General features: G+C 40.5%; 1 protein-coding gene across 2 annotated transcripts in view; it reads right to left on the reverse strand.

Moving 5' to 3' along the window:
* NR3C2 (nuclear receptor subfamily 3 group C member 2) overlaps window positions 1-21,733 on the reverse strand; it is a 359,661-nt gene that overhangs the window by 30,214 nt on the left and 307,714 nt on the right. For both annotated transcript variants that reach the window (XM_065878137.1, XM_065878138.1), the window contains 2 exons: window positions 6,954-7,084; window positions 1,134-1,291 (listed from right to left, as the gene is read on the reverse strand). In XM_065878137.1, the coding sequence (XP_065734209.1) occupies window positions 1,134-1,291; window positions 6,954-7,084 (289 nt within the window). The remainder of the gene's footprint in view (window positions 1-1,133; window positions 1,292-6,953; window positions 7,085-21,733) is intronic.

The raw sequence follows: 21,733 nt of genomic DNA on the forward strand, positions 1-21,733 counted from the left end.
TCTATTAAGCCATGCTTTTAGGCCACTAATAATTAGCAAAACTATCGCTCTATTCACCTTGTGGAAATTTGACTCTTATTGTATGAAACGTTCAGAGAAAGCAAAGGCCAACGGGATACGCACAGGGTCTTCAGTGTAGAAACCGTGGAAAGTGACATTCTTTTATCAACCAACCCACAAGGCCATACCATTCCACCGGCATAAACAAATCTCTAAAGGATGAACCATTATTTCAGTAGTCATACCGTTATAATACTGGTCATCAAGCCTGTCAACATTGTCCTCAACAACACAGAAGTACTTGAAAAGGGGTTTCTTACCCAAATTACATGGGCTGAACTTGGGCAATAAATTTTCCAAAAGAAAGTAGGAAAACCTTCCAAATATAAAAAAGCTAAATTAGCATGACCGTGTATAACTGTTTTTTGAGCCAGAACTAGAGAAACTGCTTGCAAAATGAAACAAGAAGCATATTTTAAGTGACATAACAAACCAAGTTATCCAAGTCAGTATTTTGTAGAAACTGCTAACCACCACTACATCTGTAATTGAATAAATTAGAAACCAGCTCAGAATTTACTTTCCACATTTACACAAGCCAAGAAAGGTGACTCCTACGAAGAATACTGAACATAAGATCCAAAATTTGGCAACAAATGAGATGATCGCAGCTGGCCCTGGACCACTAATAATGTTTTTGAAAGATTGGGTTATTAGATTAACAGTTGTAGAAGATGGACTCTATTTATGCAATGTTAAAGCAAACATTTTCATTAACCAAACAGTTCCTAAACTGCAAGCAGAAATGGGAAACTTGATCTGACACCTGTAGCAAATCTGAGGGCCTTCCCTGGCCCAGAGCTCAGGCTTTGCCACCATGGTGCACATTTCTCTTACACTCCGCTCAGGAGGGAAAAGGGCCACACTTTTTCCTTTACATGAAGTTTGTTTCAAAGGTATTCTGAAGAAATGCTTCTTTCCTCCTGAGTTTTCAACTCTTGCTGCCTCCCGTGGATAACTTACCCCTATTCTTCCCAAAGCCTCGAGAACTTGCTCAGCTCTCCAGTTGCTTTGGGTCCACAGTGTGTGGCTGTGGATCCTTCATTTAACAGGCACCAAGAGGCTCTACTTACATCGTGCATGGAGTCAAGAAGCTTGGTCAGTTGGTAGAACCTCTGCCAGCTCTGCCCGGAATTGTTGGGACACTTCGTTACCATCTTCCTCAGTTCTTTGATGTAATTTGTCCTCATTTCTTCAAACGCAGCCTGGCTTTTGAGGCCATCCTTTGGAACTGTGTTGAAGGAATACCGACATATAAGTTCCCAAGTTGGAAAATAGCTTTAGCATCCTCATAGTTAAATGGCTTAGACTATTTTGAGGTCATGAGGCTCACGCTTTGAGATTGATACTGAATCTCAATGATTACATTTATGAATAAACATGGCAGCTATATGACGGTTAACCTTTGTACACACACATATACAAAAGAATAATAACTGGTTTATTGGGTGTATGTTATAATGCACTTTGTTTACATTAGCTTGCTTAATCTTGACAACAGTCTTACAACGTAATCATTATGTTATTCTCATTTTACAGATGTGGAAACTGAAGACTGGAGATTTGATCACTGGCACAAGGACACAATAAATACATGGTAGAGGAAGGGTATAAACCTTAAGTCTGTTTCCAAAGCCTGTCTCTTAACCACAGTGCTATACTGTCTTGTGGTCTGTCATCAAAGTTTTTATGAATCCCAACTTGCCAATACCTCAGACATATGAAAATATACTTTGATTTTCCAGGACAACTGGAAGAGCAACAGACAATCTAAGCTGGGGCTGGAATTAGAAAGCAACATCTTCATATTCCAGTTCCAATGTCAAAGACACTCGGGGAAACCTGACATCTACCAGGGGCAAGACAGTGTGTGGCAAAGAAGCACTTCCCATCCTCTTTGTTCCAAGAGCACATGACCACCGAGGCACTGTCATGTGACTGCCCAGACCTGCTGGCAGGTCTGTGCACTGGCTTGTGTGTGTGACGGGTAACAAAACAGCGCTCTGCATACAAGGCAAGATCAAAAACTTTCGAAGAGAAGGAACCACATTCATCATTATCTTCGATAAGACAGAAAATTAAGGGTTATGTTTTCTTCTTTCTTTGTATGGAGTGGCTGGCTTTCCTAATGAAACAAAAAACATCTCACTAAAAATAATACTTTGAACTTCAGCACCTGGAAGGATACGAGTGTTTCTGTGACCTGAAAGGAGATGCTCTTTCCCAGGACACATGTGAACACACTTTATGGAGAATGGGGTGCACCAGGGTCTGTGTTCTGCGAAGAGATGTAGGGCAGAGTGTAAGCTACAGGTGTCCCCTTTGAAAATCTACTTACATGTTTGCTTTTGTTCACTACAGCCAATATGTACTTATGCTTATGCTTTAACTCTGAAAAATCGAATCACTTAGAACTTTCCTTTTTGGATGATGAAGATAATAAAAACTCAACTTGCGATAATAGAGTCTGAAATTGCTCTTACTCTCACTTCTTAGGTGCACATCCTATTTGCTAATTTACAATAACTGGTATAAATAATAACTTACTTGGGCCATCAGCTCTTTAGAATGGCTGAATATGTTTTTGAGTGTTACACGTAACCCTGGGAGCAGGAATACCACTGTTTCCAAATAAACCCTGTCGTCCTGTATAAAGATACAGATTATCTTGCAAATTAACTTCCCATATGATGTTAATAATCTTCTCCTTGAGTTTAATTGTTGAGGCTTTTGATTTGTCATTTATCTAAGTCTATTTTTTGTGGGGAAAAAATAAATCCCTAATGGCCACTGCACAAATTCCTGAGGCTGCCACAATATTAGTTGTGGTTTAAAATATTTGACATTCACGTTCAGAATTAAATATCATCCATTATGTAACAGTTTGTTTTTCTTTGCAATTAAACCCTTGTTGTAAAAGTATAAAAAACGTAAAGCAGGATGGTAATAACCAGGACGTTAATAGTGAAACTACAGATCCACTTTCTACCAAAACTTTAATGTTAACCCAAAACGTTCCAAAAGAAACTGAAAGTTTGCGAGTAAGTGCCTACACTGCCCACCCACAGATACACATTTATTTTTTTAAGTTTCAAAATGTTATGGAGTAACTCTTTAGTTTTTCAGTATAGATACTCATGGATGTCATACCTTAAAAAATTATCTAACATTAGGATGGAGTGAATACATTTCACAACTGTATTTCAATGCTATTTGGTATAGCTACTAAGATTAACCAAAAGCCTTCATATTTCTGATACCTGTGTTATCAAAATTCTCAAGATTATGAACAACTTGTATCAAATATTACTTGTATTTTACTGCTGTGACTGAAATACATTGTACCAGTTTCCCAGCCAGATATTTTAGAAGTTGAAACAAAACCACAAAAAAAGAGAACTTAGGCAAAACCTCAAATTTTGGAGGTCTGCCCGGATTTTCTGAATTTACTTATTAAATGCAGCAGGGCTCCCGGAAATCATCCAAAATCTATGGGCTGGAGAAGAGCAAAGAGGCAACTGGGTGGGAAGATGGTCTGCTTTCCTCTGTGAGCAAAAAGAACATGATCTTCTCTTGATGTCATTGCTTAGAAACTTTCCTGATACACTGGACATCAGGTGTGTCATTTAAGCTTCTAAATAAGAAGAAAATTTTTCATACGTTCTAACACAGGTTAGTGAAATAAGCTGCAGTAAAACTCTTTACTTCTGTTCTGCTTTTTGATTTTGCTTCTTCTGCATCTACAAAAATCAGCCTTGAATGTTCTGAGCTACTTGGAAGCTAATAAATTAATTCAGGGAGCTTCAAAGTGATATCAGAATTGATTATAGGCTGACTGATTAAATGGATGTAAAAGGATAAGACACCAATTACAAGGAGTGGTCAAAGTTTACAAAGGATGAGTATCACACGCATTTTAGAAAAAAAATTAAATTCTATCACCCATCTGATATACTTTTTTTTTTTTTACATTTTTCTAAGAGTAATGATTAGTGACATAACTTGGAAAGGGGAATAAAATCACTGTCTCTGAATTTCAAGAGTACATTTCCAGGGAATTCCCTGGCGGTCCAGTGGTTAGGACTCCGTACTTGCATTGCTAAGGGCGTGGGTTCAATCCCTGGTTGGGGAACTAAGAGTACATTTCCAAGGTTATATTCCAGAAAGGATAAACTGGGAACCTCAGAAACCTTGAGGAACACTGGAGCAGGGAGCTAAGCCTGGTTCCACTGACCCTGCGGACGAGGGGCTGCAAACACAAGCTCCTGGCTGTGGGCTGAGTGTACAGGGAGGAATGAAGGGACCGGTGGGGCCCACGGTAAACTGGGGACAGCATGGGCTGCCCTGCACAACTGGTCAGTGAAAATCAAACCAGACAAAAGGCCAAAAGCAACCTGAAAAGCCTTGCCGGCCAAGTGAAACACAGCTGGGAAGTGCTGACCCCACCTCCCTCCCACAGCCTGCTCTCCCTCCAGTCTCCCTGCTGCCCTCACCTGTCACAGCCTGCTTTCCACTTCCTGCTTGGGGCAGAGCGGGAATCGCTGCGACTTAAGGCCAAGGCCCTGGGTTTGAGTCCTAACTCCCCAAGGAGGCTGCACAAGTCACACCTGCATGCCTCTGTCTTATCCACTTTAGAACGCAGGGCTACCCATCTTGCAGTGTTAAATTAGATCATAGATAAAAACTCTTTGAAACCTGAGAGGTGTTAAACGTAGGTGGAGCAGGTACTGATCCGCCTCTACCACTGCCTCCCTGCTTCCTGTTCTACCCGTCTCAGGCTTCAGTCTTCCCCAGATCCAATCCTCCCTTGTTAGAAACAGCATCTCTTCTTATCCATTCCATCCTCAGTGCTTGGCTGTTGATGCCACTTCCTTGCACGTGACTCTACTGAAAACTGCCCCTTCTCCCAAGCTGCTGATCCCTGGACCAAGGGGAGGGCTGGGTGCATCCTGGATGCTCTTTTCAGCTTCCAGGTGGTCGCTCAACAAACTCTCCTCCTTTGAAGTCCTCGCCACTCACCCCGGTGTCCTCGGCATTCAGGACATTTCTCCGTTTTCTCAGTGGCCCACAGCGCTTTGCTCTGGGACTTCCTCTCCATCCTGTCTCTTGCCGTCATTCCCGGTCTCACCCTCATCTGATGGGAGCTTCCTCAAATTCCTTCCCCTCTGTTTGAAAAGGCCTGTGCCGTTGTCTGTGGAAGAAGCGCTCAGCATCCTTGCCAAGGCTAATCCTGCCCTCCCTCGTCTCTTCTGGCACCGTCTGCCATCGACTTCTCTCCTCTCATGCTTGGTTCCGGGCGCCTAAAAAAGCTTCCCATCAATCTGCAAGTCCCCGGCTGTCTGGCACCTGCCTGATGCCCAATGGTCAACCCCACTAGGCTTCTGTCAGCATTCTCAGCTTTCCCCGGAAGCGATGCCGTTAGTCACGCCGCTTGGAAACCTTGAACTCTTGGCACCTTCCCAGTTCCCCTACGTCCCTGACAGTTCTGTCCCTGTCCCTCAGCCGCTGCCATCCTCCTTTCCAGTAGCTCAATGGCTCTTTCCTCTTCTTTCTGTGTCTCGGCACCCCACTCGCCATTGGACTTTCATTTTCTACAAGGATAATTCCAAGTTTATATCTTGATACCCAAACCTGTCTTCTGAGCTCGAGTCCCCCAGTTTCCCCCTCTTTCAGCCTCTCTATGAGAGGCTACCTCTGACAATTAGCCCATCCCAAAGAGAAGTCATTTTACGCTCCACAAAATCTGCTTCAAGTCCTGACGTGAACGCATTTCTCTTCATGGTATCACTGCCATCTGAGTCACTTCGCCGCACTCAAAACCTAGGTCACTTCCGACCCAGACTATTTTTATTTCCCCTTCTTGTCAGCTGCCAAGGTCAACTCTGCAGTGTATCTTGAATGCGTTTGGTGCTGTCATCATAGCATCCACCATTATTTTCCAGGCTGTTATTTCAACAGCCTCACAGCAGGTCTCTAGGCTTCCAGTCTGGCTCAATTCTCCGTCTGGCTTGGCCTCTCTCCCTCCCTGTCCCATTCCCTCTCATCCAGTTTACTGTCAGATCCATGTTCATAAAGCCATGAAGGATCCCTTTGGTCATGTCACCCTACTGCTCAGAGCCTTTGGTATCACACTACCCTGCTCGCCTAATAGACACCAGTCGTCTTCAACAGGTGGGAATCTTCCGGCCCCATCTGCATCCCAACCTAATTCCCCACTTCTCCCCAATCCAATACCACCTGATGTGCCTTGAAAAATTTAGTGGATACAGAAATGAGATAAAAAAATTTAAAACATTAACAGGCAAAACAATTCCCGAGAACTAAGTGCTACTGCATGGGTCTGCTTCCCACCCTGCCACGCTCGCTCGTGCTGTGTTCCCCAGCAGGAAGGCCAGCTCCTGCCTCAGATTCAACCCCTCATCCTGGCGATGCTCTCTGAGTTGCAGCTTCACCACGAATCCCTCCCTGGTACCCAGAACGGAGCGTGCGCTTCTCTTCTCTGAGCCCCCCAGAGAAGAGCCCCCTCTTTATGTCTATCACGGTAGATAATCCCTTTCCACAATGTATTAAAGCTACCTTGGAATTTATCTTACGGTAAAACTCCCTGAGGGTGGAGACTGCGCCTCATTCATCCCAGGCGTTCCTGAACTGCCCAGTCCCACCATACACGTAACAGACGCTTAACAAATCAGACGGATGAAGGAATCAAGGCAGATGCTCTACCCAAAGCTTCATACTCTGCAAGTAACTTAGTGCATCCGACACCGAAGCCCTCCGCCCACCTCCTCCTATTTTTTTTTTCACATCGACTACCTGACCCTGTAAATAGGCAACTCTCCTAAAGGGAGGTGACGTGGCAATGTAGGAAAGGGGCCGGGTGGGTGTCAGCTTACTCGTGCTTAGCAGCAGCAACACTTTCATTACGGTGTATTCCTCGAAGGTGAGCTGCAGCCGGACAAACTGGAGGCTGATCTGGTGCATCCCCTGGCAAAGCTCATACATGGCAGACTGGTGCATCTTCTCCCTGCAGAGGAAAAGCAAAGACGTCTGAGAAGGCAATGTCCATGATCAGACCCAGACTGGCGGCCCAAGGCAGCCTGATGAGAGATCTCAGTCCGATTTCTCATTTGCTTTTGGCTTCAGCATGGAGCAGAGGTGTACTTGCAAGGCGAGTCAGCTGCCTTGCAATGGTGACCGGTAAATCGCTTATAGACCAACCCTGTCAGGCTATTGACTTGTCCATCGGGAGAACGTGTCAGAAGCACCGAAACCAACCTTTCTCGAAGCGTGCCACGATTTCATTTTACATCAAGAGTGACAACAAGTGATGGTGGCGTGAGTGATCGTGAGATGGTCCACCAAGCAAAGAAGCTGCTGCTGTGATGTGGGGGGAAGCCTGGAGACGCCTGTTCCTCTTTGGCCAGTGATCCCAAGCACGTACTATTTGGAAGGGCTGTGTTAGATGCTATGGATGCAGGACAGTGATGAAAAGTCTTATTTCCACACGGACCCCTTTATAGAGGTCGTGAAACGTGTCCGTTAACTCTTTGCAGCAGCACATTTCAAAAGGGAAATAAGACAACATTTTAAAAGATTCCTCAAATGGAATCTCTCCAGTACAGGGAGAAAGTGATATGGGAGTTGGTGTGATACATACACGTGTCCATTTAAACAGCCAACCAAGCTACTTTCTCCGCCAAATCCAAGTGTTTCCATAAAAATCCGCATGATTTTACGACAGAACTCATTATTTTCTCTTTCCGTGAGAAGGAAGTAAGGCATCATTTAGTGGTTCAGATATTTTTCCTCAAAGTAATAAATCTTTTGGGAGGCCCTGGATAAGTACTCTGTTATGATGACCAGAATGAAATTAGTAAAAAAGAGTTTACTAGTGGGAAATGGGAAAGGACTTGACAAAGGCTATAGACACAGAAAAGGAGGTCACGATGGCTGATCTATCTATTTCTATGAGTGACTGAGCCAGGTGGGTGTCTGCAGCAAAGCAACCCTGCGATACCTCTTCCGGATGCACTCTTGGGTTCAAATGGCAAAAATCTCTTTTATCCCAAGTCTGAAAGACATTTGTAAAAAACCCATAATGGAACACATAGCATTTTGCTTGGTATTATTGCTATATGTCTCTCCCTTCCCATAACAGACTAAGAGATATTGTTATCATTTTTTAAATTTATTTTTTTATTGAAGTAGAGTTGATTTACAATGTTGTTAATTTCTGATGTATAGCAAAGTGATTCAGTTATACATATATATAAATTCTTTTTTATATTCTTTTCCATTATGGTTTATCACAGGATATTGAATATAGTTCCCTGTGCTATACAGTAGGACCTTGTTGTTTATCCATCCTATATATAATAGTTTGCATCTACTAACCCCAAACTCCCAGTCTATCCATCTCCACCCCTCTCCCCCTTGGCAACCACAAGTCTGTTCTCTACGTCTGTGAGTCTGTTTCTGTTTTGTAGATATGTCCATTTGTGTTGTATTTTAGATACCACATATAAGTGATATCACATGGTATGTGTCTTTCCGGGAGCTATTTTTAATTAAGGAAATATCTTTAAAACACACACACATACACACACAAACACACACACACACACACACAGAAAAACAGCAGGAGCCTATGGACCCACCATGCAGAATTAAGAATAAATGCTAATATTTTTGCCGTATTAGCTTTAGACCTTTATAAAATAAACACGGCCGAGTTGAGGCCCGCTCTGTCTCCCTCCCTGTCCCCATTCATCTTCCTCACTGAAGAAGTGAACCACTCACTTTGGGAGATTATTATTTCCTCTCAGATGTGTATACTTTACACACACGTATGTATTCATAAAAACAGCACACAGTACTGCTTGGTTTTATGTAAATTTGAAAATAGATATGCATATCCTTCTGCAACTTATTTTTATTCAACGTTGTGATTCTACGACCTATCCATTTTCATACAGGTAACTCTAAGCAAGGACATTTTCCCTGCTGTGAGTTTCATTGGTTTGAATACAACACAGTTTACTAATCCATTCCACTCCGGATGGACACTTGGGTTTGTTTCCACTTTACGAGTATTACAGATGATGCCCAAGGGACATCCTTGGGCACTTCTCTAAAATACAGGACAAAAATAGAACTGCTGAGTCATAGATGTGTGCACATCTGCTGCTTTCATTCCAACCAGTAAGAGACGATATGTCCTTTTATTCCACATGCCACGAATACTTGTCATTAACCAATTTGAATTTTTTTTTTTTTTTCGCCATTTGATGGGGGTTGAAAGAGTTATCCCACTGTTCTTTTATTTGCATTGCCATTATCACCAGCAGGCTGAAACATTTCTTCAAATGTTTTCTGACCATTTGGGTTTCTTCTTTGATGATTTGTCTCTTCATATCTTTATCCATTTTATTTAAAGCTTTTTTTCCCTCCTATCACTAATACCATCTTTATTCATAATATTTTTTGCCTTAAAAATTTTGTCTGATGATCTTTCCTTAGTCCCTCCCTCCTTCCCTCCCTTTCTTCCTTCTTGTCTCCTTCTTTTGCTGTCTGTTTAGAATTTGCCCGGAATGCCCTTTTAAAAAATCCCTTGTTTACAAAGTTCCCACATAATTATATATCACACATGTATCTTTTAAACAGCAAAAAGCTGGATTAAAAGAATCTGAGAGTCTTTGTATTATAATAGCTCAGTTTAATCTGTTTTCATTTATCATGATTACTAATATACTCGGATATTTTTTCCACCATTCTAACTTTCTCCCCTCCTTTCGTTCTACTTTCCTTCCTTTTATTACATGGATCCAGCTTACAAAATTTAAAAAAAAACCTATTTGCTCATCTATTGGGATTTAGAAGATACACATTCTATTTTTACTCTTAAAATAATTATCAAGTTATGAACTTGCATACTTAAAAATCTAAAGTTAATCAATAGCTTTTCCATGAGAAACTGAAAAGATGTCGAGTACTTTATCTTTGGTCCACTGCTTCCCATCCTGCATCTTATTCCTCTTTAGTATTTAAATTTCAACTTGTTTCCAGATCACCCTTGAAGTCAGTCTGTCTCTCTCTCACATCCACACCCCATGTCTGTTTAGAGTTACAAACATATTTCTCTCATCACCATTGCTTTTTGCACTCCACTCCGTACTACTGGGTTCAACTGGGTTCTTGGTTTGTTTTAACCCAAATGATCATCGGTCTCCAAGAAGCATTTTATTCTCCCCATGATACCAGCAACAACAACAAAAGCTAACATTTGTACAGTGCTTTATAATTTAAGAACTTCCATAGAGCTGGTCCCTACATCTCTGCAAAGTAGGAATTTGTGTTAATTCCCAGTTTTACATATGAGAAGCCTGGATTTAAGCTATCGGGGGACACACTCAAATATATATTTGTAATTCTTTCAGCAGCGGTCAGTTGCTGAATGTTCAAATCTTTCAGTCTTGATATGTTTGAAAATGTCTTTATTTCACCTTTATTCTTGAATGATAGCTTTAACACGTTATAGATTTCTAGTGTGACATCTGAAGATAATATTCCATTACACCTGGTCCTTCACTACTGCTTTTGGGAAATTTCTTGTTAGTCTAATTGTCATTCTTTTACAGGTAGGGAATTTGCATCTTCTCTCTGGTAGCTTAAAAAAATTTTCCTCTGTTTATATTTTTAAATTTTTTTAATTAATTAATTAAGTTATTTTTGGCGGTATGCGGGCCTCTCACTGTTGTGGCCTCTCCCGTTGAGGAGCACAGGCTCCGGACGCGCAGGCTCAGCGGCCATGGCTCACGGGCCCAGCCGCTCCGCGGCATGTGGGATCTTCCCGGACCGGGGCACGAACCCGTGTCCCCTGCATCGGCAGGCGGACTCTCAACCACTGCGCCACCAGGGAAGGCCCTCTGTTTATTTTTGATGTCTGCAGTTTCAATATGAAGGACGGAGGTGCAGACTGATTTTTATTTCTCTTGCTCAGGACTCAATGTCCTTATTTGACTTGAAGATGCAGGTATTTCTTAAGTTCTGAAATGGTCTTAGATATTGTTTCTTCAAACATCATCCCCACCCCATTCCTGCTATTTTTCCTTTTTGAACACCTGTTAGCAGTGTGTTGGACCGTCTCACTGTCTCCCACATTTACCTCCCTTTTATATTTTCTTTTTATCTGTCTGCACTGCATTCTAGATAGTTTTCTCGGATCTATTTTCTAATAATTTTTTTTCCTTTTCTGTGGCTAATCTGTTTAATGCCTCCAGTGTTTTCATTTGGATGTTTTTAGTGCCTGGGTGCCTAGAAATGATCTATTTGGTTCTTTCTCAAACACTTCTGTTATTTTCCATGACAGACTTCTTACTTTACGGTTACCACATCCCCTTCCTCTAAATTATACCTTACCTATTCTATCTCTAAATACTTTTAACATGTTTATAGTTTCTTTCAAATGTTTTAAATTCATTTTTGGGGGAGATGCTCATATGCGTATCTAACATGCATTATTTTGGTATATATTGTTTTCTAGGTGAATCCCAGGGGCGCTGTCTTGTGGAAGGGACTCTACAGGAAGTTTCAGCATTTATAACTATCGAGGTACAAGCATTTCACTGGATCTGCCAGTTTTGATGCTAATTTCTCAGCTTAAATGCTTTTTGCGAGACTGCGTTGTTTAAATTTTAGACTCCACGCTTGATGTGGTGCAGGCTTGTATTTCTTCTTTCTTTCAGCTTCCTTGCTATGTCCCTGGGCTGGCTGGCTCGCTGGGTTTTACTGTCCTTGTTAGTAGACAGTGAAATCTTTGCAGAGCCTGGCTTTTTGCAGGGGGCTCCATTTCATGCCCTGGTCTTGCTGGAGTCTACATTCTTGCGTCCTGTTCCTGTTTGTGCTCTAATGCACGTCCCTAAGGCATCTTTCTACATCCAATAGTCTGTGGGCCACGTGTAGCTTTAACTCCAAGTTAAACCACTCTAGCTGTGAATTTCCTGTTCTTAGACCTGTTTTTTTCCCTTTCTTTTGAACTTGGTTATATCATTAAGATTTTTTTTAATGCAAAATTTCTATGTGTTCAGAGGGGGAAAAAGGCTCAGTTCACTACCACCATTCTGATTGCTAACTAGAAGCATCTTAAAGGCAGGATCCATGTCTGACTGACCTCTGTGAACGTCAAATAGAGTCTGATAGGCAAGTGCCATGTGTCAATATTTGCTCAAAAGTCTTTCGTGAGTGAATGAGAGAGAAGGAAAGCCTAAAGGAAAGAGGACAAGTGAGAACAACAAAATGAACTGCAGACACACAGATGTGCAACTGAGGATGATGGTTAGAGAAAGGGAATACTGAAAACTTACAGAAAGTAAGATCAAATGGCTAAGGAAATAGGTACGGTATTTGTGAAGTTCTCAAAAAGTTTCTCATACTACCAAATGTAAAACCGATAGCTAGTGGGAAGCAGCCGCATAGCACAGGGAGATCAGCTCAGTGCTTTGTGACCACCTAGAGGGGTGGGATAGGGAGGGTGGGAGGGAGGGAGACGCAAGAGGGAAGAGATATGGGGAGATATGTATATGTATAGCAGATTCACTTTGTTATAAAGCAGAAACAAACACACCATTGTAAAGCAATCATACTCCGATAAAGATGTTAAGTGCTCGCTTCAGCAGCACATATACTAAAAAAAGATGTTAAAAAATTTTTTTAAATAAAAAAAAGGGAAAGATTTAGATTGTAAAATTGGTGAAGTGGCTTGCAAATCTGGACACCCGTGGAATATAACACAACACGCATTTGAAGCTGTACGGTTTAGGAAGTGCACTCCTAAGCATTTGACCCCTTCATCTCCCTCGTGCTGGAGGCAGAACAGGCATCCTTGGCTTTGCCACAGCAGGGCGTAGAGATGCACGGCCCATTGGCCCCTCAGCGTGCTGGCTTTGGGAGCCTGGCATCGTGTCACTTCTGAGATCCAGGCTTATCATGTGTGAAGCGGGGAATTAACACGAATTCCTACTTTGCAGAGATGTAGGGACCAGCTGTATGGAAGTTCTCAATTTATAAAGCATGGTACAAATGTTAGCATTTGTTGTTGTTGCTGATATCATGGGGAGAATAAAATGCTTCTTGGAGACCAATGATCATTTTGGTTAAAACAAACCAAGAAATAATCAATTTCTTCTTTTTGTTTGTTTTTTAAATAATTTCTTAGAACCTACTCATGATTGTGGGTAGTTTTTTTTTTTCTTGCGGTACGCGGGCCTCTCACTGTTGGGGCCTCTCCCGTTGCGGAGCACAGGCTCCGGACGCGCAGGCTCAGCGGCCATGGCTCACGGGCCCAGCCGCTCCGCGGCATGTGGGATCCTCCCGGACCGGGACACGAACCCGCGCCATCGGCAGGCGGACTCTCAACCACCGCGCCACCAGGGAAGCCCGATTGTGTCTTAATAAATTGCTGTCAGGCACACTGAAACCTCTGGAGGAAAAGCAGTGCATTTTAATTAATTAATTAATTAGCAGCGATGGGTCTTCATTGCTGCGCGCTGGCTTCCTCTAGTTGCGGTGAGCAGGGGCTATTCTTAGTTGCAGTGCGCGGGCTTCTCATGGTGGTGGCTTCTGTTTGTTGAGGAGCACTGGCTCTAGGCACACGGGCTTCAGTAGTTGTGGCACACGGACTCAGTAGTTGTGGCTCGTGGGCTCTAGAGTGCAGGCTCAGTAGTCTTGGCACATAAGCATAGCCGCTCCACAGCATGTGGGATCTTCCCGGACCAGGGATCAAACCAGCGTCCCCTGTGTTGGCAGGCGGATTCTTAACCACTACGCCACCAGGGAAGTCCCTAATCAAATTCTTAAAATGACTTTTCAGGAAAATAAGTCTGTGTTCTTGCTGTTATTTCTATATGCAGGATGGTAAATAAATCAGGAGAGAAACTGGAGAGGACTCAGATTTTCAGGAAGGCAGGCGTGACTTGCCCAGAGTAGAACATGAGAACGAAATGCCTCTGTGTCAAAGTGTTTCTGCTATCAGATGTGTCAGCAAAACATCCACACACAGATGAAAGGTTACTAAAGAGAGACCTCAGGTTCCACTTGAAAACAGATTATAAGGTTAATGTGTAACAACACACCTAACAATAAAAAGCACTTTTTTTTCCACTTCAGTAGGAACAGCATCTCTTTAACTCTTTCTTGAGAACCTCTATGGTTTTCAGAGCTATAACTTACGGAGTGCCTACCATGCCCAAATTAAAATTTCCTCTTGCTAGTTCTCACAATGCCTTGTGCAGAATCATTCTCATGTTCACGACAAGAAAATAGTTCAGGTATATGATGTAGCCATGGACCTAAACCCAGGTTTTTTACTTCAAAACTCATGCCTTTTCCTCTCTCTCTCCATGCTGCTGGCTCAATCATTTATAGCTCTTTCCTCCAGAGTATCTCTTTACAGCTATAAAGAGATATTTGGAACCTCAGATGTTTCGCTCTTACATTCACTCATTTGTTTATTTTTCGCTCACCATTATGCAGTAAGATGTGTTTTTCAAATTCCACTGCTGCTTCCACTGCATGAAATTGAGTTCTCTAAATGAAGAGTACTGTGTCCTCAGTATAGCTTAAAATTTCAAGAAAATAGGCCATCTTAAAAACACATTTTACTTCACATCATTTTTGCACAATTAGACTAAATGCACGGGAATGCACATCCGAAGAAACTGAAATAAGGACAATCTTTTTGGCATGATACCGGGATTAATTCTGCAACATTACTTTGCAGAAATACTCTTCTTCGTGACATGCTTTTATTCATTTAATAATCTTACTTCATTTTGAGGAAAAAAAAATATAAAAATACCTTGGTATTCCCAAGATTACCTTGGGAAAGAGATGAAATTTGTATAATGCTTCTAGAAAGTAAAAGTAAAATTCACTCTTAACAGTGGGCTAATGTGAAGGCAGTAGGATTTTTTTTGTGTGTGTGCGGTACACGGGCCTCTCACTGTTGTGGCCTCTCCCATTGCGGAGCACAGGCTCCGGATTCGCAGGCTCAGCGGCCATGGCTCACGGGCCTAGCCGCTCCGCGGCATGTGGGATCTTCCCGGACCGGGGCACAAACCCGTGTCCCCTGCATCGGCAGGCGGACTCTCAACCACTGCGCCACCAGGAAAGCCCTAGTAGGAGATTTTTGAGATAGGAAATATCCCTGTATTAAAGCAAACATCAGACCTGAAAAACTGACAGTCATCAGTCTCTACTTCTGTGGACATGTCATCGATTTATAAATATCATCTCATTTGCAGGAACAGCATAAACTCCACTTTTAAATAAATAAACACAACAACCAAAATGGTCATAGAGATCCAGTTCCAATTCCAAAGACCTTGGGTTAAAATCCATGAAAACGACAGTTCTAAAATACTTTCAAAGACACTCTTCAAAAAAGAAGAAAAAAGAATGAAAGAAACATTTCAATAGTTTTGTCATTTTCTTAAGCTAGCAAACCAATTTTATTTACAACTTCAGCTGGTCCTCTCTTAGGACGTGTTACACTAAACTGCAATCATACGATCATTTGGAAATAGTTTTAAAATATTAAATTAAAAGAATCTAATGTCTCTAAACCTGATTCACCTGGAATAAAAGTGAATAATCAAAGAATTAGAAAATACTTTTTTTCCTGGTTTTTGAGAGAATTCAGGGTTGGAATTTATTCTCATAATAAGAGTGAGAATTAGAAAAAGGCCCATTAAAATCAGAGTGGGAAGGGCATTCACAATTTAAATGATCTGTATGCTAGTTGCCTGCTTTTGACTTAGTAGCTAAACGATCTGAACAACTTGTGTATCTACAGGACCCATGCGCTCTTGCCATTATTATATGTTAACAGTGTTGCCCTATTTCACATTATGAGAATAGTCCACTGAACCTATTGGCCAATGGCTGTCAGAAGGAAAACTCCTGTTTCAGTTTTCAAGTACTGGCTTACCAAAACACTACTAAAACTGTATTTGAAAGTCTTAGCTATTCAGTTTTCTGGAGGTCCATATTGGAGGTAGCTGATTTAGTGAATTATTGCCCCAAACTAAATACATTCCTGGAATCATATTCATGTTCTACTCTGATAGAAATAGACATTTGATAAGCCCAAACCACAACACATTCCAGGTTATGGGTACCATAGGACTCAGGAAATCTAAGCATTAGCCTGAACACCTACAGGGACACCTCATGCTGTGGCCGTCTACAAGGAGAATGCAAGCTAACTTCAACTTAAAGAATCTCTGCAAGAACTGAAAGCAGGCTCTTGTAGAGATATTTATACACTCATGTTCTTCACAGCACTATTAAAAATATCCAGAAGGTAGAAGCAATCCAATGTTCACTGATAGATGAATGATAAAGTGTGGCATATACATACGATGCAATATTATTTAGCCTTAAAAAGGAAGGATATTCTAACACATGCTACAACCTGGATGAACCTTGATGACGTTACGCAAAGTGAAATAAGGCAGTCACAGAAAGACAAGTACTGTATGAGTCCATTTATCTGAGATACCTAGAGTCATCGAATTCATAAAGACAGGAAGTAGAATGGTTGTTACCAGGGGATGGGAGTAGGAGGGAATGGGCACTCGTTTACATAACAATGTGAATGTATTTAACATTATTGAACTATACAGTTAAAAATGGTTAAGATGATAAATTGTATGCTATAAGTATTTTGTTGCAATTAAAAATTTTTAAATCAAAAAACAGAAAATATTTCCAAATTATATGACAAATAAAGGGTTAATGTCCAAAATATATAAACAGCTCATATAACTCAATATCAAAAAACCAAACAACCCAATTAAAAAATGGGCAGAAGACCTGAATAGACATTTTTCCAAAGGAGGCCATCAGGCCATCATGGCTATAAGGTACATGAAAAGATGCTCAATGTTGTTAATCATCAGAGAAATGCAAATTAAAACCACAATGAGCTATCACCTCACAGCTGTCAGAATGGCTATCATCAAAAAGACCACAAATAACAAATGTTGGAGAGGATGTGGAGAAATGGGAACCCTGGTACACTGTTGGTGGTAATGTAAGTTGGTGCAACCACTGTGGAAAAAAGTATGGAGGTTTCTCAAAAAAACTAAAACTAGAACTACCATATGACCTGGCAATTCCACTCCAGGGTATATATCTGAAGAAAATTAAAACACTAATTTGAAAAGATACATGAACCTCAATGCTCACAGAAGCACTATTTACAACAGTCAAGATATGGAAGCAACCTAAGTGTTCATCAACAGATGAATGGATAAAGAAGATGTGATACACACACACACACACACACACACACACACACACTGGAATACTACTCAGCCATAAAAAAGAATGAAGTTTTGACATTTGCAACAACATGGATGGACTTGGAGGGTATTATGCTTAGTGAAATACATCAGACAGAGAAAGACAAAATACTATATGATATCACTTATATGTGGAATCTAAAAAATAAAACAAACTAGTGAATATAACAAAAAAGAAACAGACTCACAGACATAGGGAACAAACTAGTGGTTACCAGTGGGGAGCGGGAAGGGGGGAGGAGCAAGATAGGAGTAGGGGAGTAATAGGAACAAACTACTATGTATAAAATTGGTAAGACACAAGAATATATTGTACAACAGGGAATATAGCCAATATTTTATAATAATTATAAATGGAGTATAACCTTTAAAAATTGTGAATCACTGTGTTGTATGCCTGAAACTTATATAACATTGTAATCAACTATACCTCAGTAAAAAACGAATCTTTGCAAACGAATCAATCCTACCTGCTATACTTTGATAGAGATTAGAAACTAAGATTTGTGTTTAATAATGTAACTTCTCTTTGGGTTTAGGCTTTTCATTCATTCTTCTTCTTTTAGAATATATAAATTATCTTCTTCCTCCTCTGTTTTTACTATTTGCCTTTTGCCTTTTTTGTGTTCTGATGCATTTTTAGTCTTACTGTGTCAGTGTTTTTCTTGCAAGCTGTACTAAATGCTCTTTGAAAGCAGGAAGAGTGAAAATTCTTTAATAAACCATAGTTTTAAAAATCAGTCAGAAACAGCTCCTTAAAGGCCTGTCTTCTGTAGTTCTGGTATCCTAAGGGGGAAGGGAAAATAGAACTACCTTTATCACTCCTTTCTCTTTCCAAGAACTCACATTTAATAGATGAAATCCTTTCACACTGGCTGATTTCATAAATGCCAAAGCACAAGAGGTTCCTAACCCTTCTACCTATGGGAGCCTAGGGAAGGTACAGTGACATTTAAAAACTTAAGCTCCTTTAGCAATACTGCACCAAACTGTACCTGTCACCCAAACACCTTTTAGGTGTGTAAGACATCACTTTACTTAGTAAGGAACTAGAAAAATAAACCTTTGAAATATTTCACTTTATCCCTTGAATCCAAGGGCTATCATATTGTTTAATCAAATAACAGGCAACTCTTATCACCTGGAAAGTCTGTGTCCTTCTGGATACTAAGGCGCATATCTTTCTATGACTGATTCTTGTACAGTGCATAGGTCCAAAATTACATGAGTGCTAAATAAATACCTGATAGCTACAGAGAACAGGGAAATCCAATAAACTTCACAGACTTTGCTCTTCAAATATAGATATAAACAAAGAAAATTAATGCTCATTCAGGGCTGAACTCCTTGAAATCTCTGGAATCTCAAGAAGAAGCCTCTTAATAAACCTGTTTGCTAACATGTTATTACTTCCATCAATTGCCCCAGGTGTGTGTGTGTGTGTGTGTGTGTTATACAAGGCTGGAATGCGTGCAGCGGTAGTGTCAATCTTACAACAGAGAATTAAATAATTTGAGTGGTGTGGTGCACACAGATAATCACAGCAGATCTGCAGAACCAGACCTTACATATGATACTGCAAGCTACATTTTTATGTATGAATAAATCTAACATCTTGTTACATGGTCAGTGTAACAGATGGTCCCTGTCTGAAGCTTGTTATTTTCCTAGAAACAGCATGCAGAAACAGTCCTTTTTTTTTCAAATCTTAATTAGAATAAAAATGACCTCAATTTGAGCATTCAAATTATGCCAGTTTATGGTTTTTATTTTTTTTCATAGTCTTACTAGACTTTTCCTGAACGGACAAACAATATATATCTGTAGGAGGACCGTTTTTCTAGTTGCAGTGTAGATGTCTGTTCATTTTTCTAGGACTTACATCATTTATTAACAGGCAGGGCAGAACTCAGCTGCTTAAGAATCACTGCAGAATGTTGTCTGTAGTTTGCTTTACTGGACAGATGAGCCAGAGGGAGTGGTACCCAATGATCTCCATAACATTCATGTATTCTCTATTAATTTTACATCAGCAAGTCCAGTAATAGTTAAAAGCTAGTTCAGTGTTTTGTTTGTCACCTTAATTGATGTTCCAGAAGGGATACGTTTCATAGAACTGCCCTCGACTTAAGCATCACAATTTCTGCTGACTTTAATGGATGTTACACAGACCAAAAGAATACGTGACAATTGAAAAATCTAGAAGCAGCCTAGTTATACAACCATCATAATTTACCACGGATGGTCCTAGAAATCTTTTATCTTTACCATACATTTTATCTATAGTTTTTTGATAAAACAGTCCTTTGTACCTTACCTTTTAAAATACTCATAGAGTCAGCACAGTTTCTTTTGGGTACAGGACACATGTTTTTGGTAGAGGAAAGAAACATGCAGCCATAACCCACTGTAAAAGTTCAGATTTTAGAGCAAGTTAAATTGCGGGTATCTGTGATAAATCACATGACAAAAATGTTTTGGCTTGACCAAAGGTTTAATCTTCGTATTCACTGCACTGTGAATTTCCACAGGCCAGTTACAATATAATTCATTTTAAAAAGTCCTACTAAATAGCAGAGGGAACTATAACCAATCTCTTGGGATAAACCATAATGGAAAAGGATATAAAAAAGAATGTATATATGTATAACTGAGTCACTTTGCTGTACAGCAGGAATTAATACAACACTGTAACTCAACTATACTTCAATAAAATATAAAAATAAATTATAAAAAGTGATTTCTAAGCAACTTTTCATGACACTACCTACTATGTCATGGGGGACACACCTGTTTCTGAGATGTGTGACTAAATACTTCATACTAGAATAAAGTAAGGAACCCAGCCAAGTGCAGAATGTTTACCAGAAAAATGGCTCACTGTCTATTATCTATACCACGAGTGGGAGCCTTTTGCACGGGCAAACAGGTGACTACTGCTGGCACTGCATGCCTACTGACAGCAGCCACTCTAGCAGGGGAACGGAGCCTGGCCTGATTATTCCCTGGACATGTTAAGACCTAGTGAACCAAATGTTTTGATTCTTGGCTTTGGTAAGGAAGCTTATATATGTCCTTGACAAAGGAACAGGCTCTAGTTCTTGACTAGATAAAGTGACTTACTTACACCAAGTAAAAACTAGGAAGTCAAACCTCGCCGAAAATAGTATTCTAGGATTTGAATCCAAGCACCTTGGTCTCAGAGCCTGGACTCAACTGTTATATTCAGGTTAAAACACCCAACAGCATGCTCGGAACCTTATGAGATTTAATCCGTGCTAACCATATTTACCAGGGGGGAAACGGGAGGCATAAACTGGGAGACTGGGATTGACATATACATACTACTATATATAAAATAGCTAATAAGGACCTACTGCATAGCACAGGGAGCTCTACTCAATACACTGTAATGGCCTATATGGGAAAAGAATCTAAAAAAAAGTGAAGATATATGATTCACTTTGCTGTAAAGGAGAAACTAACACAACATTGCATATCAACCATACTCCAACAAAAATTAAAAAAAAAAGTCACCACTAGAATCTCTCTACACACAGAAAGGATACAAAAGAACAATATTCTCTTGTGAAAACATTTTTTTAAATAATCAAGCCTTATTTTCGTAGGCTGCAGACTTTAATAGAAACTTTCTGTAAATTTAACAGTATGCAGACTGCAGATGGTTCAACAAAAGACAGAAAACCTACAGTGAGCTACTGCTTCAAAAACAGAGGCATTCGGGGTATATATCAATACTTAAAGACATTGCTCAATTTCAATAAATTAATGAATTTCTTAATGAATTAATGAACTAAATGACCATAGTTTCCTTGTTAAAAGGGGCCATAAAAAGGTCAAATTCCCACTTGATAACTACTGAGTTTCAAGAATATGAACAAAGTAAATTGCTGAATTTAGAAGTGTGGCTAGACTATTGTTTGGGTAAAGGCTGATGGCAAATCATCTTTTCCTAGTATGATAAAAGCTTTGTATTAAACTGCAAGTTGTGGAGTTGTTTTCTTCATGAGGCAAAAGTCATATTCTTCTGGCAACCAGAACCTGCCATAGGTTATAAAGAAGGACACTCACTCTGATGAAGCCCAGATGTGCAGCTGTGCTTCCAAGGCAACAGCTGAGCGGCTCACTCATGCAGAGGTGGCCTTAGCAGTGTGTGTGTGCTAGGATGGGGATGCAGATGTGGAAGGTGGGAAGCAACTGGATCACAGATGCCTTCTTCTACCTTGAGAGTCTTGCTTTGGAAGAAGAAAACAGCTAAACCTCCAGCGACTGTTATTATAGACCCTCTT

Source organism: Phocoena phocoena, chromosome 5 (assembly GCF_963924675.1).
Source record: "Phocoena phocoena chromosome 5, mPhoPho1.1, whole genome shotgun sequence".
Taxonomy (NCBI): Eukaryota; Metazoa; Chordata; class Mammalia; order Artiodactyla; family Phocoenidae; genus Phocoena; species Phocoena phocoena.